This window comes from Sorex fumeus, unplaced genomic scaffold (genome assembly GCF_029834395.1).
Source record: "Sorex fumeus unplaced genomic scaffold, SorFum_2.1 ptg000043l, whole genome shotgun sequence".
NCBI lineage: Eukaryota > Metazoa > Chordata > Mammalia > Eulipotyphla > Soricidae > Sorex > Sorex fumeus.
The window spans coordinates 12,946,045-12,971,623 of NW_026606100.1; the positions used below are offsets into that span (position 1 = coordinate 12,946,045).

General features: G+C 37.1%; 1 protein-coding gene and 1 pseudogene across 1 annotated transcript in view; one reads left to right on the top strand and one right to left on the bottom strand.

The window, feature by feature from the left end:
- The window catches only part of PCDH15 (protocadherin related 15), a 743,595-nt gene that overhangs the window by 203,329 nt on the left and 514,687 nt on the right, over window positions 1-25,579 (bottom strand). Inside the window, exon 18 of the mRNA XM_056120664.1 lies at window positions 23,150-23,278. Coding sequence (XP_055976639.1) covers window positions 23,150-23,278 — 129 coding nt within the window. The remainder of the gene's footprint in view (window positions 1-23,149; window positions 23,279-25,579) is intronic.
- LOC130029761 (nascent polypeptide-associated complex subunit alpha-like) lies at window positions 2,769-5,679 on the top strand (annotated as a pseudogene).

A 25,579-nucleotide genomic window follows, 5' to 3' on the forward strand; every position in this document is an offset into this window, starting at 1 on the left:
CCTGGTTGAAAATATTTTTAAATAGAGGAAAACTCTTTTGGAGACATGTTCTTTTGTTGATAGTGTGTTATCAACAAGAAGATCACTTAACATTAATCAAAGCAGAAAATTATCCTGAGAATAATCATGCATATTTGACATGATTATGTTGATAATTATCAACAATTTAGTCTATATAATTTACTGATGTAAAAGAACAGAACCCAGAATTAAAAACAGACAAAATTGTAAGTTAAATAAAGTATATTACTCTGAGAAATTGAAATTGTAATCTGTCTACCAAGAATCATTGCAGAAAATAAAGAAGAAAGTTACTGACTTCTTCAAACTTAACGTCTTACAAATCTAAATGGAGACTGAAGCAACCATTCAACATGACAATGTTGAATCACTTTGATTTGGTTTACTCAGAGGAAACATTACTCTTGCTACTTTCATAAAGACTGAGCGATTTTGACAGAGATCTGTCTGTGAAGACTTGGATGAGTATGATACTGAGTAGTCATAAAACCATTAGAGAAGACTGTAGACTCTGAGGAGTATCAATAAAAATGTTCAGATGGAAGGAATAAGACAGTGAAAAAGAGACTGTATTTTCTGGATCTCCATGTTGTGAATTATGACTCCCAGAAGGTCTATCTTTTCAGTACTGGTTTTCAGAATTCCAATGAACTAATATTTCTGTGATATCATATACTAAATAGTGAGAAAACAAGCCAGAAATATATTGCCTGCATTTATTTATTAATTTTTAGAACAAATACAGTTTTTTTTAAAGAAGCACACTGTCGTTTTTTCTTATATAACTTGAAAGAAAAATAAAAACAAAAAATAAGCAACTCTATTTTTCTGGGTGGAGCAGAGCATTACTTGTCTTACAACCGTGGGCCCTAATTTCATTCCCTAGCAGCATAAAACAAACAAAACAACATAGACACCCCAAATATCTTATATGAAGGCCTTTTTTTCCCAGTAAAAAAGCAGGAAGAAGGCTGTTTATTTTCAAGAGATGCATTGAAGTGTGCCTTTGGGGTCAATGGTTATAAAAATCCAACTGAAATGAGAGAGAAATCAAACAATTGCAAAACAAAGGGTAGTCCTGTATGCTAGAACTATTTAAAATTAGAATAAATTTGCTACGCCTTTGCTCTTCGGCCTCAGTCAGAATGTGGGATACTCTGAGAAGGTAATGGCCTTGGAACAGGCAGTTCCCTACGGCTAAAGCAGTTGACACTTAAAAGTTTGTTGTCTTAATCATCCCCCAAACTTGTACATGAAGCTTTCACTAGAAGAAAGTTTTGAAACTGCATCATATTTTCTTACCCAATTCAACACCTGTATTATTTTTTTATTAAGTTATTAAATTCTTATTTAACAGAATATAGTTGTTCATACACACATATATATTAAAGTGAATGCATTAAATAATTTCTTTTCAGAGTAAATAGTCAGCTACAATATTACAATTTCAAAGTTATAAAATTTTATGGTTTGATTTATCTGATGGGTGGAGCAATAGCACAGCAGGTAGGGCGTTTTCCTTGCACGTGGCCGACTTGTCCAACCCAGGCTCGATTTCTCTGTCCCTGTCTGAGAGCCCAGCAAGCCACCAAGAGCATCTTGCCTACATGGCAAAGCCTGGCAAGCTACTCGTGACATAATCAATATGCCAAACACAGTAACAACAAGTCTTACAATGTTACTGGGCCCACTCGAGCAAATCTATGAGCAACAGGAGGACAGTGACAGTGACAGTGATTTATCTGACATTAACAATAGCCATTTTTATACTGCCTTCAGAGATTTGATATATGAAAATATGCATAAAGCTGTGTATTTGCTCAAGCAGGCCCAGTAACATCTCCATTGGAGACTTTGTTGTTACTGTGTTTGGCATATCAAATACGTCACAGGGAGCTTGCCAGGCTCTGCCATGCATGCGAGATACTCTTGGTAGAGATATATATATATTGTAAATTATATGTGTATATAATTTAATATCAATTTTAGAGTAGAGATTCTACATGATAAAAGTTTTACATTTTTTATCTATTTTAGTTCTTAAAAACACCCAGAAAGACAATTACTATAGTTTACATTTTATAGATAATAATGTTGCAGAAACATAGGCCTGAGTGATAGTATCGCGTGTAGGGCAATTGCCTTATATGCAACCAACCTGCGTTCGTTCTTTGTAATTATATATGGTTCTTGAGCTCTATCAGGGGTAAAAATAGAGTGCAGAGTCAAAGATAAGCGCTGTGCATGTATGGTCCTCAAACCAAAACAAACAACAGCAGCAACAATGATAATAATGATGCTAAAATTGCAGAAAAATGAAGAAAATTGATCAGGCTCTTACACTCAGTAAAGGTTTGCATTTACGATATTAATATGCCAACTGCTGGTGACCTTTGTTCAGGGATGGTCTTCTAAATAATTTGTGTAACAATCTAAAATACTATAGCAGCATAATAGATTGGAACTTGGAATTCGCAGAGAAATGATCTGGAAATAGTATAGAATTCACTGTGAAGGAGCTTACTGATTTTAGTAGTGAATTTAAGAGCAAAGTTGTAGAAATACACACCTTATGGATTATCATTACAGAGTCTCAAAACTTACCACTAGCAGAAAATTAAAAAAACAAAGTTAAAAAAAATGAGTGTTCTCTTCTGACAAGGTGCCCTCAAGCAATGTGAAAGGAAGTTGGAAACCACTTCAGGTTATTATTGTCTAACCCAGCAGGTGTTTCAATGCAAGGGTCCATGACTGCTGTGCTGCTCAGACCCTTACTAGTCAAGGATTACCCGAGCCACCCAAGCAATACTCACAATCACACAGGGATGTATGAGGGCTTCCAGAGCTGCATCCAGAAATGCACAGGGACTCTGTGGTGCCATGCATCAACCAAGGTTGGGTCACATGCAATATTAGTGCCCTGGAGTGATAGCACAGAGGTAGGGCGTTCGCCTTACAAGCAGCCAACATGGCCGACCCGAGTTCGATTCCTCCATCCCTCTCAGAGAGCCTGGCAAGCTACCAAGAGTATTCGATATGCCAAACACAGTAACAACAAAGTCTCCAATGGAGACGTTACTGGGCCCACTTGAGCAAATCGACGATCAACGGGAGGGCCTTTACCTTTACCTACCTTAAGCCTTGTGCTATCCTTCTGGCCCTGAAGAAAAATTCAGTCCTACTGAAACTTAAAGGAGAAGGAGAAAGGAGGAGGGAGAAGGCAAGGAAGGCAGGAAGGTGGGAAGCAGGAAGGCGGGAGGGAGGGAGAGAGAGGGAGAAGGAGGGAGGAAAGAAGGGAGGGAGGGAGGGAGGGAGGAAGGAAGGAAGGAAGGAAGGAAGGAAGGAAGGAAGGAAGGAAGGAAGGAAGGAAGGAAGGAAGAGAAAGAAGGAAGGATGGAAGGAGGGAAAGAAGAAAGAAGGGACGGAGGGACGGAGGGAAGGAAAGACTCTCTACTGCCCTGTTGCGTACGTGTTCCTTGCCCCAATAGTTGGGTGAAGCCACAGAAACTGCCCCTGCCACAGAGCAGGAGTCGCCACAGCCCCTGGCTGAGACCAGATCTGTAGCAGAATCTGACAGTGATGAATCAGTACCAGAACTTGAGGAACAGGATTCCATACAAGCAAGCACATAGCAAGCTCAGCTGGCAACAGCAGCTGAGATTGATGAAGAACAAGTCAGGAAAGCAAAACAAAGCCACAGTGAAAAGAAGTCCCACAAGGACTTGTCCAAACTAAGTTTCTGATGAGTTACAGGGGTTACTAGAATCACAATCCAAAATCTAAGAATATCCTCTTTCATCAAGCCTCTTTAATAAATTGTGCTGACAAAACTGGATGGCTACATGCAAAAAAGTGGGCTCAGATCTCTGCCTAACGCCATGCACAAAAGTAAGATCGAAATGGATTTATGACCTCAACATCAGACCAGAATCCATAATGTTTATTGAAGACAAAGTTGGCAAAACTCTCTACAATATTGAAGTTAGTGGTATCTTCAAAGATGTCATGCCACTGGCCGAGCAAGTGAAAACAGAGATAGACAAATGGGACTATCTTAAACTAAGAAGCTTCGGCACCTCAAAAGAAACAGTGACCAAAATACAAAGACAGCCTACAGAATGGGAAAGAATATTCACCAAATACACATCCGACAAGGGGTTGATATCAAGGATATACAAGGTACTGGTTAAACTACACAAGAAGAAATCACCCAACCCCATCAAAAAATGGGGCGAGGAAATGAACAGAAACTTTCGCAAAGAAGAAATCCGAATGGCAAAAAGGCACATGAGAAAATGCTCTACATCACTAATCATCAGAGAGATGCAGATCAAAACAACAATGAGATATCATTTCACACCACAGAGACTGGCCCACATCCACAAGAACAAAAGCAACCGGTGCTGGCGTGGATGTGGCGAGAAAGGGACCCTCCTTCACTGCTGGTGAAAATGCAGGCTGGTCCAACCCTTTTGGAAAACAGTATGGACGATTCTCAAAAAATTAGAATTTGAGCTCCCATTTGACCCAGCTATAGCACTCCTGGGAATATATCCCAGAGAGGCAAAAAGGTATAGTCGAAGTGACATCTGCAATCGTTTGTTCATTGCAGCACTCTTTACAATAGCCAGAATCTGGAAAAAACCTGAGTGCCCAGAACAGATGACTGGTTAAAGAAACTTTGATACATTTACACAATGGAGTACTATGTAGCTGTTAGAAAAGATGAAGTTATGAAATTTACATACAAGTGGTACTACATGGAAAGTATCATGTTAAGCGAAATGAGTCAGAAAGAGCGGGATAGACACAGAAAGATTGCATTCATCTGGGGAACATAAAGCAACAAAACGGGAGACTAACACCCAGGAATGGCTCAGATTAGTACCAGGAATTTTGCTCCATGACTTGAAGGCCAGCCACATGTGCTAGGTGAAAAGGAAGCTCAGATAGAGAAGAGAGCACCAAATAAAGGGTGTTGTGAAGACCCTCCCAGGGTGGGAGAGACATGCTAAAAGTAGTCTATAGACCAAACATGATTGCCACTCAATGCCTCTCTGGCAAAACACAGTACCCAAAAGAAGAGAGAGAGAACAAGGAGGAATGCCCTGCCACAGCGGCAGGGTGGGACGGGGGGGGGGGGGGGATGGGGGGGAGGGATGCTAGGACCCGTGGTGGGGGAGGATGGACACTGGTGGAGGGATGGGTACTTGATCATTGTATAACTGAAACCCAAGCACAAAAATGTATACGTCTATAAATGTACTTCATGGTGTTTCACTAATAAAAAAATGATTAAAAAATTTTTAAAAAAGAATATCCTCTTTCATCACATAATGAGAGTCCTATAAGTACCCGGCTTCAAATACCTACATCGTTTTCAGGGAAGCCAAGATCGAAGATTTATCTCAAGCACCGCTTGCAGCTGCTGAGAAATTCAAAGTTCAAGGTGAAGCTGTCTCAACCATTCAAGAAAACACACTGACTCCAACTGCACAAGAGGAGAATGAAGAGGAAGAGGTTGATGAAACGGATGTGGAAGTTAAGGATATTGAATTGGTCATGTCACAAGTAAATCTGTAGAGATCAAAGGCAGACATAGCCCCGAAGAACAATAGTACTGATATTGTAAATGCTATTGTGGAATTAACAATATAGCCATCTGGAAAAATGGAGACCCAGTTTTTGGTGTTTCAAAAGAGTAACTGCAGATTCATTTGAAATTTGCACTGTTTCTATCACTATAAAGTTATGGCTTCTTGCTGGAGGAAAGAAGAAAGAGACTAAGTTGCTAGGTATAAAGAAACATAAAATACATTAATTACAAACCACAACTTAATTCCTTTAAATCATGTTAAAATTACTTAGGTAAAAACAAAATTCATGGATTGAAGAGATCGTACACTAGGTAGAACACTTGCCTTAAATGCAGCAAGGTCTCTCAAGCCCATTCAGAGTGATCCCTGAGCAATGAGCACAGAGTCTGACCTGAGCATGGCCAAGTGTGGCCTAAAAACAAACACACACACAAAAAGCAAATAAATAAAAATAAAACTGAAATTAAATTAAAATAAGAAATAAAAATCTATGAGTGATGAAAAATGATTGAAAGTAGAAGCAAACTATAGGGTCTTTCCTAAAGAAACATTATATATCTTTGTTGTATTACATTTATGTTTACTTTATGGTATTTATTAAATTCACATTAAAGCCATATTACTTTCTGTATATTGCACAGTTTAATTAATATCTAAAGGATAAGATTTGATTTTAAAAGATTTCAGACACAGAATCCTTCCTGTAGTAAAAAATTCTAATCTTCTTCCTCAGTTAAACAGCAAAGTCAGTATAAGTCATTCCAGTGAGCTATAACATTTGCAAATTCATCTAAAGTGAACAAGTATGGGTTCTCATCAATGTATAAAACAGAAGTGAAATTTATATAAAATTTAATCTTATAAATATGTAATATAGCATTAAATGGCATTGTTAGATGAATGAAGCACAGTTTTAAAACAACAAAAAATGTTGGTTCTGTTTCTGCTGGTATTTACCAGATGTAAATATTACATGTGTACATAAAAAAATGCAATTTCAAATGAATGATCAAACAAGTTAGTAGCATGTCTGTTTGCTTCCCTTCAGGTAATAATCTATTTCCAGAGATTGTGTTTCATTATTGCTTCCCTCTCATGGGTGATAAATATATTCCTCCTATACTATTTTCAATAGTTTTTGCATTAGCGTTGCTTCTTTTTTTAAAATTTTTATTAGTGAAACACCATGAGGTACAGTTGTAGACTTACAAGTTGTTGTGCTTGGGTTTCAATTTTACAATGATCAAATACCCATCCCTCCACCAGTGCCCATTTTCCACCAACACGGGTCCATTTACACAATGGAGTACTATGTAGCTGTTTGAAAAGATGAAGTCATGAAATTTACATACAAGTGGTACTACATGGAAAGTATCAGTTAAGCGAAATGAGTCAGAAAGAGATGGACAGACATAGAAAGATTGCATTCATCTAGCATTGCTTCTTAAGGGGCTAGAGCAATAGTACATTGGGTAGAGCATTTGCCTTGCACATCACCAACCCCAGGTTTGATTCCCAGCATCTAATGTGGTCCCCCCAAGCACCACTAGGAGTGATTCCTGAGCACAGAGACCAGAATAACCCCTGAGAATGCCCTGCCTCAGAGGCAGGGTGGGATAGGGGGGATGGGGGGTGGGAGGGATACTGGGATCCGTGGTGGTGGGAAATGGGCACTGGTGGAGGGATGGGTATTTGATCATTTTATAATTGAAACCCAAGCACAAAAATTTGTAAGTCTGCAACTGTACCTCATGATGTTTCACTAATAAAGAAAAGAATAACCCCTGAGCATCTTGGGGTATGACACAAAAATGCAATAAATTAAAAAATGCACTATTTAAAAAAAAACAAAATGAAACATTGCTTCTTAAGTCTATTCTAGTGTGCTATTTTCTGTGTTAAAAAATATAAAAGTGATTAGCCAAGATAAAAATCTTTTCTCTATTTGTTAAGATAACATTCTTCCTTATTCACATGTATGTGAAGTAAAAAGATATATGTGACATAGATGCTTATTATATCATTACAATGTTTATGAATCATCAGGGTAAATTTGTGCACTTTTGAACATTTGAATCCTGAAGATATTACTTAATTTAGTATCATATAATAGTTAAGTATTGGTCGGGACTCTTAAGTTTTAAGTTCAATACAATCGTTACTGCTAAACAGATAACTTCTATATATACTAATAAGCACCATTAAAAGTTTTTTCATAGGATGTGGAATCGTGGGTTCATATAATCCAGTACATAGAACAATTCATTACAAGATTATGTCTAACTAGAATTGTCCAGCTCGCTTTATCTGTAAAAGGAACGGACAAAGAAGAAATTAAGGCAGTTAGCAAGTACAAAAGCCAATGGAGATGGTAGAATTCTAGGATATAGATTCGTCATTACAAGTAATTTAATGTAACTAGTGATAAAATTGTAAAAGTAGTACTTAGAAGTGTACTTTCTTTTTTTTTTGCTTCAGTAAGAAATACAGAGTTGAATTATGTTCATGATGAACATAGGACGCTATTTCATCAATTAAATTATGGATAATTATGAGATTTAGAGACTAGAGTCTTATGAAGCAATTATGAGGTTGTAACAGTACTGTGGATGTGAAATAATAAGAACCTAATTATGATTGGGAATATTTGAGAACAAGATGTGATGTAAAATTATTAATCTCAGTGTAAATGAGGAGACCAACAAGATTTCCCAAAATTTCTCAAAGATGACTAAAATTCATTGCAGATTGGCAATAAAGATGGCACTGAGCAATAAAGAAGATTAGTCATTACTCATCAGGGAGTGAAAGTAGATAGTATCCTTTATATATCTGGTATTATACAACAATAAATATTTATTGAGCAACTAATCAATGCATTGTATGGTGCTCATTATAACAGCAGATGCTAATATTTGCTAAATGAGTAAAAGTTGGATATTAATCCTCAGTGTTTTAGTTTTCATCATTAATTGCCCCTTTCCTCTCCCCAGAGAAACTTACAGTGCTCTTATGAGCACCTCTAATCCCCTGCGTTTATTTTTAACCTTTCCTTTGCGCTTTGCCTCTCCTTCTTAGGTTAGCTAGTAAATCTCCCAAGTCAGGCTTGTTGATTTATAAAGTCAAGGCTTCTGGTAGTTCTGGTAGTTCTGCATCTATAGTTAATTACTTGCTTTTCTCTTTCCCCTATAACCTTTTCATATTTTACTATGGAGAAATATTCTTTGCTTAAATACAGAAAAGACCATAAATGCTATGCTCCTAATATTTGGGAGTTAATTGACTCTGAAATATATCTACCCCTGGGTAGTCATCATAATTGCTTGACTCAGGATTCATTCACTGTAGTTCCGAACATCTCAAAAAGCTGGTCCTGCAGAAATGTCTGGACGGGCTAGGGCAAAGCTGCGGCAAAGCTACCCTGGCATTGATGGGACTTTGGAAAGCATAAAGCATGGTCTTGATACAAGCCGTGATGACCTAAGAGACAGGACCCCATGGAGCAGGAAAACGCTAAACCTGCCTGAGGACTTAGTCTGGGATTTATGGTAAAAACCCAGACAGCTCTGGCCCTTGAGCCCAAAGAACTCAGTTTTAGAATCTATATTTCTTACTGTGTTTATCCAAATAACTGCAAAGATCTGTATGAAGTAAACTCAATTGTTAAATATGTACTAGCAGCAAGGGAGAGAGAAAAGCAATAAAAAGCTTGTCGCCCCTGAGTGAATATCTCAGTATAGTCTCAGACCAAGTGTTTCCTTGAGAAAAGGATTGCTTCCTTTAAAATCTTTACCTCTGTAAATAATCACACCTACGTGCAGTGCAGTCCTATACCTCTGACCCTCTCAGACGTTCTTTAAGTATACTAGCAGCTCTGCATTAAAGGACCATTTTGACCATTTATTCGTGAGCCCCTCTTCTCTTTGTTCTCCTCTGGGGAGGCCTGGGAGGTGGCCACTGAATGCATCTTGCACCTTTACTGAAATTTGAATTCACAGGTAAACTCCAAGTAAATAGTGTAGATGCATAATATTTTCTAATCAATTTGTGAACTGCTAACTGAATATCTGAATGATGACCAAGTTTAAAAAAATATTCACAGAAAAATTCACACACCAAAATCTTTTCTGATTTCCAGTACGAATATTTTTAGGTAGCAGCAGTAAAATAGGTATTACAAATTTTCCAAATTGCATGGGCTTTTTTTCTTTACTTGACTGCATATAGTGTTTGCATTACACAAAAAGAGAAGCCATAAAATCTCCCACTTGTGGCCTACTTACAAAAGAAGTATTATAGTTCCAGGCACTGTTGAATGTCATGCTGAGCTTCCAAGAATAAATAAAGTACCATAAAATTCACCACCTTTGTTTCATTTTTAGAACCTCACACTGAGAGACACCAACTACATTAATCACACAGACTACTGAGGAACAGATTTATTTTGCCTAGTATAAAATTATATAGTTGAAGAAAATATCAATTTCTTGTTGAAATGACACCATAACTATCCTTCTAAACACTGCAGCTTACTAATGTTTTAAAAACCACTTTAAGGGATTAAAACTGTATCAATTCACTTCATCACAGGCAAGATTTAGTATGAAGATCTTAAATGGGGAACACGTTGTGTTCCAGGTTAAGTAAAGTCATCTAGCTTCTTTTGTTTTAGAACTACAAGAACATTTTGTTGACTCGGGGATCATTTTTGTTACTTAGAGCTAAAAGAAGTCAGTTCAACATAAGACTATAAGGAATCAATTGGTAGTTTTGCTGGGAAGTAATTCACTCTATATTTTATGCATTCCTGAGAAAATTATTTAAACTTAACAGGCAATACTATTTCTAAGCAGAATTTCTCTTATCCTTTTCTCCATGCTTTTTATACTTGTCATTATTCTGAAATATGAGGAATGGTATAAGAATTCCTGAACTTCAGAAACTTCTCAAGGCTATATGTCTAAGACTGGACACTTCTGATATGAGCTTCAAGTTTTCTCATTAACTGCCCCTCTCTTGATCTCCCCTCAGCCAAAACAAAGCACAATGATTATGCATTGAGCACATACTGCAGTAAATGAGCTGAAGTACAAAAACCATCTCTTCTCCTGTACCCTAAATTATGAAATAATAAATTCTCTTTGATAACTAACTTAAAGAGTGCTTGCTGAAATTGATATGGCTTTAGCATCGTATTCTCATTTGCCACAAGTTCATAATAAACATTGTAATCAGTGCTTAAAAAGTTAAAGCATTCCATCTAAAATTAGGCACAATACAAGGTTGCCTATCTCACCAATACTATCCATTATAGTACTTGGAATACTTGTCATAGCAATTTGGCAAGAATGATACATAACAGGCATTCAGATTGGAAAAGAAGACAAATTCTCATCATTTGAAGATCACATGATACTATACTAAGAAAATATTCAGGACTCTGTAAGAAAACTCCCAGGAAGAGTGGACTTAAAATAAAGTTGCAGGCTACAAAATCATTGCTTGGAAATTCATGCCTTTTTATATGCAAATAGTTAACTAAAGAAAAGAGAAATTTAAAAAATCAATCCCATTCACAGTTTGCCTCAGAAAACCAAGTATCTTGGAAAAAGAGGTGAAAGATATAGAGAGAGAAAATTATAAACCACTACTAAAATAATATTTCAAAAAACACGAGGAAAAGAAAACAGATCTCCTGTTCATAGATGGGAAGGATCAAGACTGTCAGAACAGCAATCTTGATTAAGCATCATGCAGATTCATTTGTGGTCTGTATAAAATCACCCATGACATTTTTTTAATAGTGTGGGTCAAGGACTCCTGAAATACATACAAAACAATAACTCCCACCCTGAAGACCCAAATAAATTCAAAGAAAAAGGAGGATGGAAGGCCTGATTTCCTGAAATTAAAATATACTATGAAGCTTTAGTCATTGAAACAGTGTAGTACTGTAATAATGACAGACCTTAGGGCAAACAGAACAGAATTAAGAGTCCAGAGGCAAATCTTTAGTAATATGTACATTTAATCTTCAATGAAAGAGTGCAAAACATGGATCAGGGCATGGAAAACCTCTTCAGCAAGTGGTGTTGGGATGACTGGTTGCTCACATGCAAAGAAGGAAGGCAGACCTCTATCTAACATCAGGCATAAAATTCAAATAAAATTGGATTAAGGACCTTAGTATCAGACCTAAATCCATAAATTACATTGAGGAAAACATGGTTAGAACATCGTGAGACATAGAAACAACAGGTATCTTCAATGACTCAAGTCTATGGGCCAAACAAATGGGAGCAAAGAAACAAATGAAACTGTGTCAAACAAAAGAACTTTGGCACCTCAAAAAACAATGAAGACAATAAAATGACACCCCAAAGACTCAAAGAGTATACTTGTCTACAAATCATTGTAAAGGAATAATATTCAAGATATATAAAGCATCATAGCGGTAGGTAGGGTGTTTGCCTTGCAAGCAGCAAGCCCGGCCGAGCCGGGTTTGATTCCTCCGCCCCTCTCGGAGAGCTGGGCAAGCTACCGAGAGTATCTCGTCCACATGGCAGAGCCTGGCAAGCTCCCCGTGACGTATTCGATATGCCAAACACAGTAACTACAAAGTCTCCAATGAAGACGTTACTGGGCCTGCTTGAGAAATCGATGAACAACGGGAGGACAGTGATACAGTGATACAGTATAACATATACAATGGAATTTTACTCAGCTATAGGAAAACATGAAATTTGCTGCTGCATGGCTGAATCTTGAGAATATCATGCTGAGTGACGTTAGTCAGATGGAAAGGAAAAGACACAGAATGATCTTCTCATATACAGGATATAAAAAAACATAGCAGGGGTATAACAAATAGCAAAAGACATCAAAAACTGAGAAGTTAAAATGTAGCGGGAAGCCACCACAGGTGAGGGAAAGTAGATTAAGGTGGGCAGGGCGCACTGAAACAACAGTAGTAGATGGAAATATATATAAATATGAAGATGGAAATATATATAAATATGAGCTCATATTCCTATATTCTTCTAGTTGTAAAAATTCTATTAGGTATTAAGACAAATATACATACAAAGTGAAAGATTGGATTAATGTATTCCAAATCAATAATACAATAATAGAAAAAGGCAGATTTTCTATACTTGATAACAAAATTACAGTATGTTATCTCAAAGCACAAAATTTCATTAATAGGAAAGATGGTCCTGACTTTGGAGATACATTATCAATGAAATGAGTTAATTAAACTAGCTGAAGAACGCATAAGATAATTAACAGTTTTATTCATGTGTGGAAGAAAAATAACGAGAGAGAGAGAGAGAGAGAGAGAGAGAGAGAGAGAGAGAGAGAGAGAGAGAGAGAGAGAAGAGGACACATGCCGAAGCACAATATAGCTTTTAGATTTGTGGAAAAAAATGGTAGATTTTATATGGAAGTTTTCAGAAGCAAAAAAATTGAGAGGGAGATTTGATAATCTTGATAGTGTGATGGCACAACAACTTTGATGGTGGTGAAGAGAACCTACTACGTATACAGAAGCGTGAAGCTGCTCTCCACATATTATAGAATTTCAAACATTGGTAAACTAATGAAAGTGTATCTAAAGAAAATAACTTTTTCAAAAATAAAATTTCATATGGAATGTAAAAATGTAACTTTTCTCATAACTAGGAGATCTCATAAATTATAGTTGATTCTTGTTTAATTTATAGCATTCTAAAAAGTAGAAATTATAAACTATTATGAGTAGTTATATCTTGCTTTTTTTGTGGTGATTTGAGGGTTATATTTGATGTGCTCAGGGTTTACTCTTGGCTTGTGTTCAGGGATCATACTCCTGGTGGTACTTGGGGATCATGTGTGGTTTGGGGCATTAAAGCCAGCTTGACTACATGCAAGGCTTAATGTTATACTGCTCTCTCAAGTGACATCCTGGGTAGTGACATTTTATAAGCCAATGATTTAATAAAATCATAATAGCACTGCACTGTCCTCCTATTGTTCATCAATTTGCTCAAGCAGGCACCAGTAATGTCTCCATTGTGAGACTTGTTGTTACTGTTTTTTTTGGCATATTGAATACGTCATGGGTAGCTTCCCAGGATTTGCCATGCAGGTGGGATAGTCTCAGTAGCTTGCCGGGTTTTCCAAGAGGGTTGGAGGAATCGAACCCAGGTCGACCATGTGCAAGGCAAACACCCTATTTGTTGTGCTATTGCTCCAGCATAGTTAATAATAATAATCATGACAGTTAATTAAACACCAGTATATATTATTCATATATTAGACCAAACATGTACCTATATTACATATGCAAACTAAACCTTCCAATCACTAACATGATGAGTTTTGTTACCACATTTACATATGACTAAGGACCAAAGCTATTACAATTTATTCAAGATTATGCTAATGATTTGGATATGTCAGATTTGAAATCAGGTAGCCTGATTCCAAAGTCCACGTTTTCATTTATTCATTAATTTCTAAATATGTAGGGTACAAGATATTAAATAATATGCAATATATAATATTAAGAGAGGATATATTTGGTGAGTAGGAAATGGCCTTACCATGATATTATGGCAAAGAATATTAATGCTGACATATTAAATGAGAAAGCTGGTGTTCTTCAGAATTCAAGGATAAAATATCAAACACATATTCTTGAGACTATCTTAATCAGTCTCTCTCAGGACTGAATGACTTCAAGGAAGTGGTACTATAATCTTTGTACATTCTGTAAGAAACAAATTTCTATCCATTAAGCAAAGTCCTGAGAGAACTAAGGCCAAGAATGAAAATGTTTTAGTCAGTCTAGGACGATTAAAGATACTTAAGGGTTTCAGTTAGTTTCTCACACCCAAGAATTAGGGATAGAGATCCAATACTTGATAAAATGCTCATTTTTGAAATCATTTGTTAAAATACAATTTTAAGGTACCAAATTAAAATTTACCGAGAGTATTCAATATGCCAGACACAGTAACAACAAAGTCTCCAATGGAGACGTTACTGGGCCCGCTCGAGCAAATTAAAATATAATTGGAAATAGCTGAAATTCTGTTACTGAGACAATATAACATTAAACATAAATGAAACAAAGCTAAAGTACCTGTGGTGAACTTTTTTACTTGACTGAAATGTACATAAGAACTGTGTAGAAAATCCCTTTCTCCTTCCTTTGAAAAAGACACTATTGGGGCAGAATAGATAGAACAGAGGCTGTGGCACTTGCCCTGTATGGAGCCGTTGACCCCAGTTCTATCACAGTTGCTCATATGATCCTCTGGAGCACTCTCAGAGGTGACCTATTGAGCAAAGAGTCAGGAATAAGTCCTAAGTGTTACTGGATGTCAGTCCAAAACTGCTCCTGCCCACAAAGAGGGGAAAAATAGTGGATTAAGTATAAGGCTTCAAATCAAGGTTTTAAAATCTCTACACATTTGTAAAGCAAGAAAATTATTTTTTTACTAAATAAAATATTTCACTTATATAATACAATGAACCATTTTATAATTATTTTACTGAAGAATTATTTCTTACTAATTACGTTTTAAAATATATTATAAATGCTACTGTTAAATCATTAAGTGGCATGAGTTACCCATTTTGTAGCACAGGTCTTGCTGCAGAAATGATTCTCAGGAAATGCTTGTTCATATGTTAAAATTTTATGTGGCATGGAACTGGAAAGATAGTACAGAGGCTAAGACACTGGCATTGCACATGTTATCGCCAACTTGATCTCAGTGATACCTATGGTTCTCTGAACACTGTGGGGGATGGTCCAAAGAAAGAAAAACCACAAAACTGTTACATGGCCATAGATAATTTGTATGTAATATTTCTTTAGTGTAGCCAAATTCCCAATAATTTTGTCCATATTTTAATTATCTGGGCTGGAGCGATAGCACAGTGGTAGGGCGTTTGCCTTGCACGCAGCCAACATGGCCAACCCGAGTTCGATTCCTCCGCCCCTCTCGGAGAGCCCGGCAAGCTACCGAGAGTATCTTGCCCGCATGGCAGAGCCTGGCAAGCTCCCCGTGACGTATTCGGTATGCCAAACACTGTAACAACAAAGTCTCCAATGGAGACGTTACTGGGCCCGCTCGAGCAACTCGATGATCAACGGGAGGGTCTTTACTTTACTTACTTTACTTTTAATTATCTAGCTCCTACTTTTATTTGTTACTTTAAGTATTCATTTATTGTATTTTAAATAACTGACATAGACGCTTTCCAGACACTCAGGACAAGACTTCACACATGAGTGAAGCCCCACAGAGAGAGGGAAGTGGAACTCTGGACCTCGGATTCCAGGCTCAACAGACCTGGGAACAGAGATCCTCTGCCTGCTCCCAGCAGCTCAGCAGACATCCATTACCTCTCCTACCTCCACTACCCACCCGCCAAACACTCCAGGATGCTTTCCGGACTGCGCGCATCATAAAACACTTAATACAAGATTACTGCACCATATTTGATTGCATTGAAATATGGTTTGAAGCATGGAAACACATGCAAGGATGATTAGAAGCCGCCCTAAAAGCCTCTATCCCTCTCGGAGAGACTGGCAAGCTACAGAGAGTGTTCCGCCCACAGGGCAAAGCCTGGCAAGCTATCTGTGGTGTATTCAATATGCCAAAACCATAAATACAATGGGTCTCATTCCCCTGACCCTGAAAGAACAACCAATATGGCTGCATTAAGAAGGATGAGGAAGGAGAGGCTGATAAAATCTCAGAGCCGACCTAGGCTGCCACAACGAAGAAGACAAAAATGACTGTCTGTAATTTCAATGCACGTACGGTGGCATCGGATGCATCCATCGAGGACCTGATGGTGCAAGCATGAAAGATCAAGTACGACATCATTGGTCTGACCGAGATGAGAAGGCATCAATCACATCATGCAATTTTCGACAATGTGGAAGAACTCTTCCTCGGAACATGCGACAAAAGAGGTGTCAGTGGTGTTAATGTACTTGTCAACACAAACTTGGCCATAAACATTGATTCATTTGAAAGCCTAACAACCTGAATCGGATGATTACCCTTGAATAGATGAGGCTCACTGCCAACAGTTGCTATGTTTGTTGTCTATGCACCAACATCCAATTAGGATGAAGGAGAACTTGAGAAGTTCTACATGGAGCTGGAGAAGTTCTATAAAGAAGACCACAACTTAAATGAGATCATTGTCGATTATTTTAATGCCAAGATAGGACTGAGAAAATCAGCCTAAGAACTCCACATCAGGACCTATGGCCAAGAATGGAATGAACAGGGTGAGAGACTGTCCAAGTTCATCATGTCGACCAAGACCATCCTTGGTAACTCACAATTCCAGAAGGCTGAATCTAAACATTGGACATGGGAGTCTCCTGGTGTACAGTTCCACAATAAAATTGACCACATCATATTCAATCGAAGGTTTTGTCTGACCGATGTCGCCATTGTCCCAAAATTCCAAATGGGATTGGACCACCGTCTCCTTTGTGCAAAATTATACTTCACGGATCAGGGAGAAAGAGCTGAAAAGTTTAAGAGAACACCCATAATAACCACCAACTGGGAGCTCTTTGGCACTATTGCAGCAACATGGAGAGATACCATCATTTACGACATTGACGATGGATATAATCAACTGGATCATCACCTCCACAATTGTGCGAGGAACGCCAGGAGATAGATAGCCACAAACAGATGCCTGTCTTTGAAAACTCTCGAGCTCGTTCACCAACGTGACTTGGCACATGCCTCAGGCAACCACAAGCGAACGTCAGAGCTTGCAAAGCAGTACAGAGAAGTGATCAAGGAAGACCTCAAAGAGAGAAGAGCAGCAGTGCTTGCAGACATGGTAGAAGCTGGGAAAAGCATTCACAATGCCCGCCAGTCCTTCGCCAACTACAAGACCAAGATGACTGCCCTCCAATGTCCTGATGGATCTATCACATCTTCCATGGGCAATGGAAGAAGATTATCCATGACTTCTACTCTAATCTCTTCAATAGCCCCGTCCACCTGCCCACATACCAAATTCTGCAGAATGGTTATGCCATTCCCAAAGTTCTCCGTTCTGAAATCCGACATGCCATTTTGTCGGTAAAGAAGCAAAGCAGCACCCGGGCCAGGCAAGGTCAGACCCGAAAAACTGAAGAACCTGCCATCATTACTCATCAATACACTGGTTTGGCTCTTCACATGCTGTCTGAATGCAAGGTTCCGTCCCAATGGAAAACCAGCAGGACTGTACTACTGTACAAGAAGAGAGACATCCACAACATTGGCAACTATCGCTCGATCTGCCTGTTGTCTGTTGTCTACAAGCTGTTCACTCAAGTCATCCTGAATAGGATTGGCAGAACACTAGATGAAGGACAACCATGTGAGCAACTCAGGTTCTGAAAAGGATTCAGCACCATCGACCGTATCCACACAATAACCAAGCTGATTGAGGTTTCTTGGGAGTTCAAGATGCTGCTCTGTCTAACGTTCATTGATTTAAAGAAGGCCTTTGATTCTGTTGAGACGGAAGTGGTCATCGAGGCCCTAGACAAACAGGGCATTCAATGTCAATATATAAGGATCCTCCATGAACTGTATTACACGGATTCACTACCAGGATCTCACCATACTACCGGGAGGTGATCATTGACCTAAAGAGAGGGGTTCTGTAGGGTGATACCATTTCACTGAAACTCTCCAGTGCCACCCTCGAGAATGTCATATGATGACTGGAATGGGAAGGAATGGAAGTGAAGATAGATGGTCGGCAACTACAACACCTGTGCTTTGCTGATGACATCATTCTTATAACATCGAACATCAGCCAAGCAGCACAAATAATGGCCAACTACGACTGTGAGTGTGGAAAGGTCAGACTACAGCTGAATCTCACAAAGACAATGTTTATGACAAACGGTCTTGTTCCTGATGTTCCATTCACTCTCAATGGGACAAACATCTACAAAAGCAACAGTTTTGTGTACCTAGGTTGATAAGTCAACATGACAAATGATTTGGCACCTGAGTTGTGCAGGAGGAAGAGAGCGGCTTGGAATGCCTTCAAGAGCATCAAAGAACAGCTAAGGGGATGGAGAACCTGCAGCTTCGTGAACATCTCTTAGATTCCACTGTTCTTCCTGCATTAACATACGCCTCAGAAAACTGTGCCCTACGAAAACAGGATAAGAACGCTTTTCAGGGCTCTCAAAGAGGAATCGAAAGAGCTATGCTTGGAATATCTCGGTTCACTCAAATGAGAGAAATAATATGGAGTTCCAACCTCCGTCGACGTTCAAGAATCAGAGATGCTGTCTTGTTTGCCATGGTGTTGAAAATCAGATGGACTGGACACGTAATGAGATTTGGAGATGACCGCTGGACTAGAGCCATTACTGGAATTCATGGGACGTCAAAAGATCACGTGGCCGCCCACCTATGAGATGGTCAGACTTCTTTGTCAAGACCCTGAATGATTGGTTTGAGGCTCTTTGTGTTCCTAGAACTAGCAGATGCCATTGGACTACATTAGCATGCGACAGGGACGAATGGAGACGTTACTGGTGCCCACTCAAGCAGATTGATGAGTAACGGGATGTCAAGTGATCAAGTGATCAAGTGACATAGAATATTATTTAACCCTCATTCAGAAGATCATCTCTTGTCACTTGTATGGTTTAGTTATAATATTGTAAGAGTAGACCATAGGATTCTGTTAACTATGAAATACTATACATTAAATTCTGTTAACTATCTAATACTGTGAACAAAACATCAAATTCACAAGCAAATTCCTAGTTGTAGTAGCTATTTCACAGGATCTTCTTGTCCTTCCCTGTCTGAACTCAGTATGTTTTCCATCAATTTTCCACAACATCACTAACTGAACTAAAGGCATCCTCAATGTCTCTCTTCTGAATTTCAGTTGCCTTGAATGTCCTGTCTGTGTGGCATCTCCCTGTTGCTGTGCTTTCAATCTATCTAATTCCTCAAAGTGCTGAGAAAACCCTGACTATTTCACTTTAGTCCTTTGGGTTGTTTCTCATTCCTTTTAGTGAGTTATTGGTAGTCATATTTTATGCTTCTCTGGGAGACATGTAGTTTACTTTTATAGTTTCTGAGGCTTTATCTGGATTATCGTTTTCATCAACTACATGTTGATGAAATAACTTGACCACATGTTTAAGTTAATTGTGAGTATAGATATTTTTCTCAAGTTTACTTGCTGCGTACTGTGCTTTTATAAAAGGGGTTTCACATTAAAAACACTATTTGATTATCTAATAAGATGATTCATTTTTGCTGTTCATAAACTCTAAATATTGCTTTTGAAGTATTCCTTTTTAAATATAATTTGATATTGCAACACACTATCTTGAAAGATAAATAAGATTTCCTTTGCTGCTTCAATCCAAATATTGGGTTATTTACATAAAAATATCAGAGCAAAATTCAAATTTTCTCTAATAATTATATATATCTTGGGATTAAGAATTTCTTAATAGGTTTTGGTAAGTAAGTTTTATAAACAGAGCATGAATCATTTAGTGAAATTAATGTATTATATAATTATCATTAGTTAGCAACAGGAGGCCATAATGATTCACATAAATTTCATTCTGTGAACATTATAGCTTCTCTGTAACTATGCAAAATCAGTTGGATGTGGCTACTTTGGTTGCTTTCCTCTTTCTTTGTACTTCCAAACTCATTTTAGTTTTATGAAAACATGTTATTTTTAAAGACTAAAACAATTATTGTTTTATCAAATGATGAGTGCTAAGATCTATAATTTTGAATGCTGAAGAAAATTATGAAAACTATTATCCTAAATGCTGCATTTCCTCCAAAATCAAATGATTACTAATAAAATGATAAAAATAATAGTAAGGCAAAATGAAATTGAGTGAAAATTATTCATTCATGTTAATGCCTAATTCTGTTAGTAGTTGGATATTATGTTATTTTCTCCCATGCTTAACCAATTATGAGAAAGGAGAGATATAATTTACCTACATGGCTTTGACACCTGTTTATTTTATCTGAATAGCTTATAGATAAGACAAAATAGTCTTTCATTTTTCATCAAAGTGGCATCCTAGAGTGACAACTGTAATATAACCTAATTATCATTATGATTAATCTATATATTAATACAAGCTCATATGCCTGGACTATTATAATTGTCTTCAAATAAAGATACCTATATTTAGCATTTCCCATTACAATTTACTCAGGAATAAAAACTTAACAATATCATACCTTCAGAAACCCCTTAGCAAATACAATGCCATGGCACGGAATAATGCTCATGATGTGGTGTATCTTATTCGACATTATTTTGATTTGTCACATTCTTTCCTTTTTCTATGCTTTTACTTAGGGATTTTTCTCTGGACAGTTTCTATCCTTTCCCAATTCCTTTCCCACTGTCTTCGTTTTCATAAGTCTCCTTCAACTCCCTTTCAAGGTTTTCTGCATATGGTCCTATTATAGACCTTATCGCCTTATTTATTTACAGAAAAATATACAGCCAATGCCCCACATATACCTCACAGAGCTTGTATAGACTCTAAATACCATCTACTCGTATCTTAAGCTTTACAATACAAGACTGAAAGCTCTTGCATGAGAATTACAAAAGATGCTGCTTGTTTGCTCTGGAGATAGAAATGCCCCAAATGTATTTCCCTCCACGTTGTCCAGGACCAAAAACTCTCAGGATTTCCTTTCTCTATTTTCCAGTTATATCTTTTCTGTGAAAACATATAATGTTAGGCATATTTTGGTACCAATTCTCAGATTCTGCAACGCAGGATTAAACTCTATATTTACAGCAGCTCCAGTACTAACATCTTTATTGAATTTCTTCTCTTCTCTACATAACTTCCTCACTTTCCTACTAGTATTTCTTGAGCTTCTAAAATAAAGTATATCTTTGTCTTGATCCCCAGTTTGTAGAATTTTACAATAAAATGTTGGCACAGATGTACAGTGTTGATCTGCTTCAGATAATTGGCTTGTTTGTCAGATGACATCAAGACAAAAAGGCAAGTCAGCAATGGTGAAGTTTCTAGGACTCAGCTATAGAGTTGGTACTATCAGTGCTCTGAGGAAACCTAAACAAAGCGAAGAGTTCCTCCTATTTACAGTCTGAAAAACAGACCCTCGGTCAGAGGTAAGGGAAATATAACTGTGATGGGAGCCATAGCATTGGCAAACATCCTGTTCAAAAGAAAACCTTAATGAGGAAGGAATAGAATCCAGAATCCTAAACATGGATCAATGTGGGGCTTTTTGCTTTGCTCAAGGGGGTTCTTTATTTGGCTGTAGGTCACATAGATGCTCATCTGAGTTAAATGGTTTAAAATCCATATTCCCTCAAGATTTTTTCTCATAATCTCTAGCTCATTGATTGCTTTCAATAGAATAGAATGGTCCAACTGAGATATTACTATTTTTCTTGAAGATAAAATATACTTTTTAGCAAAAAATTTAAACAAACTGGCAAATATTTTCAGTTAAAAACATAGTGAAATAAATTCTGAGTATATTGGATAAAAGCTTTTTGAAAAGTTTAAGGTGCACAATAGATGCAATGCTAAAACTGTTTATGTAATCAAATGTCTTTATGTTCATATATTTACATTTTGATGAATGTAATTTCAAATAAGTATGCAACTGCATAATTCTCTAAAAAAACATTATTTTTGTCCCACAAAAGGAAAATATTAAATAATAGGAATTCTCTCACATGAGTCCATGTTTAAGTTGTACAATGGCCATTACATGAATATTTTTCAGTCCTGAGTAATAGTACATTGGGCAGGGCACTTGTCTTGTGTACATCCAACCAGGCTTCCATCCCAGGCATCCCATAAGATCCCCCAAGCCAATCAGGAGTGACCCCTGAATGTAGAATGAGACTAAGCCCTCAGCAAAGCCAGGTGGAACCAAAACAAAAAGCAAAAGTAAATGAATAAAATCAGCAAGTTATGTCCAAACATACACATAATAAAAGTTCTTCAAGAGAATACAACACATTAACGATCAATAAATGTACGTGCCAATCACTCAACTGAACTGATCGGTTGCTTCGCATAATTATGATGTGCCATCCTTCAACGTTTTTCATTGGTTAAATCTTTCAAAATAAAATATAACAGACAGGAAGACAGTGCAGCAGGGCTCAGCTCCAAGCATCACGTGGCCCCGTGTGTACCGCAGGTTGCAGATGTAGAGTCCCTGAGCATCACTGGCTGTGGCTCCTCTATGCACTGAGCTCAGACATGGCGGCTCTGGCCACTCCTGCGCGGCATCGTGTCTCCAGGTCCTTTCACTAACCACTAGCCAGATTTGCTGAGGACTCGGGCGGTATCCCTGGCCTTCTGAACACTACATGGGAGTGAGACTGAGCATCTCCTGAGCACCCCTCCTCCCGACAAATAAAATATAAGGTCTAATGCATTTTAAATGTATTGATATAAGGCACGTGATATAAAATTCACTTACCCTCACTTGGCCCACAAAGGCATTGGCTTCTTCCTCCAACACAGACAGATTTCTAGGCAGATAGGGATCAAAGACTGGAGCATTGTCATTGACATCTGTCACCACTATGTTCACTGTTGCAGTTGATGTCTTTAAAAATAAATAAAAAGATCAAATTTGAAGAAGCTATTTTTATTTCGATGCCACTTATGTGACCAACCTGGTATCTGTGTGCCAGAAAAGTTTTTAGTTTTACCCTTATATCAGCTATTCAACCAAAAGAGAGAAGCTTAAATTTTACAAAACCAAAAACTTAAAACTCTCAGAAAAATAGGGAATAAAAGCAAGTAATAATAATAATAAAGGACAAGTATCTTTCCCCAAATTTCAAGTATTTCCTGTAAAATTACTAGTAGATAAATGATTTTACCTTTATCTTCTGTATTTATTTTATTGTTATAACAAGGAATTACCAGAGAGGCTAGAGAGATAGTACAGCAGGTAAGTTTCTTGTCTTGTATTCAGTAGACTCTGATTTTGTCTGTGGCACTACATATAGACATCATTTTCCCCTAACCCCCAATATTGTCAGGCTAATCTCTGGTTAAGGACTAAGCCCTGAGCATAGCCAGTGTGACCCACCTACCTCCTAAATAAAAACATAATGTGTACACTTTGGGGGTATACTATTTACCCTAAATGAAATTACAATATTTACACCTAAGCTAAACTTCCGTTCACACAAAGTATGTTTATGCCAATCTCTTTAATTGTTCATAGTCAACATCCATTCATCATTAAAAAATATTCATATTTAGGAGTAAAATATTGGGAATGTTTTATATATTTTTAAATTTTCTTTAGAAAAATCTAGCCTTACAGTGTGAAAAGTTCAATTATCTTAGTATGGTTTGTAAATCTACATTTAAAACTTTCATAAACATTTTTATTTAAAAACTATGCATATTAAGTGGAGCTATCCTTTTTTATTCTTCATCTTCTAGTTTGTTGTTAAATACAAGTATTACAGATTTTTATATATTGAGTAGGTATTACTTTGCTATATTGATTTAGTATTTCAAGCATTTGTGAAATCTTTAAGGTCTTTTCCATGTATTATCATGACATCTACAAAAGTGACACTTTATCTCTATTTTCCAATTTGTGTGTCATTGTTTTATATTTCTTGCCTGATTTCAATGCTGAGATCTTCAATCTCTTACTGAATAGTAGTAAAGAAAATGAAAATGATTGTTTTGTGCCTGATCTCAAAGTAAAGACTCTCATATTTTAATCACCAAATAAGATGTCAACTTGATATTTCTTACAATCGGATTTACTAACTTGAGTTAAGTTTTTTCAATCCTTCTTTTTTAAACTAAGAACTTTTATCATTAAACACATTGAATCTTGTCAAAAGCTTTGTCTGCATCTATTGATATGTTGATATTATTTTTATATTTTTTACTGATATTACATTAATTATTACATTAATGTAATAAGTATTACATTAATTATTACACATTAACGATCAATAAATGTACATGCCAATCACTCAACTGAACTGATCGGTTGCTTCGCATAATTATGATGTAATTAATTGGTTAATTGGTTTGCATATACTGAACCATCATTACAGCTCTGAACTAAAGCCCAGTTAGTTATGGCATAGGATATTTTTGATATGTTTTTGGATTCAGTTCGCTAAAGGTTTGTTGAAGACCTTCACACCAATATTTTTCAGATCTAAGCCAGCAAATATCCTTAATAAAAGAAAACTGCTGTGTGGCACAGAGTTTATGACATAAAATATAATTAGCAACAACTTAAATATTACAATGATTAAATACCAGAATTGTGGCAGATATTTGAGATAATTTAGAGGACACAATCAATTAATTTTGGGATATGCAAAATGATGTAATACTATGCTTATTTGAAAAATATGGGCAGGGGAGGGTGTACTTGAGCCTCCAGTGCTCTTCCTGGTAATGCTGGGCCTGGGGTGGGGGTGGGATCTACTTTCTGTGCTATGGGTCAAATCAGGGTCAACCTCATATCAAACACCTCATAAACTCCGTGCTATCTCTCAAGCTCATTGAAATGGATTTTTTGGTGGAGAGAAAAATAGGACTTTTTTCTGTAGAATATAGGGCCATAAAACATTTCGATCATCAAATATCAGCCTTGATTTGTAGTACTTCTGACTAGTAACCTATGCAATCAATCAAAATGTTTTCCTAAGGGCTTCAAGATATTTATCTACGAATTAATTTTTTGCTAACACTGGAGTTATATTAAATAAAATAAGTTCCAACATTATGAAACTGCCAAAATACATTTTAGAGTATACATTAATCAATGGCACAATGGAACACTTATTAGACAAATAGGCATTTCATTTTTCCTGTAAATCTAAAAAAAAGGCACTCCAGAAGACATAGTTCATTC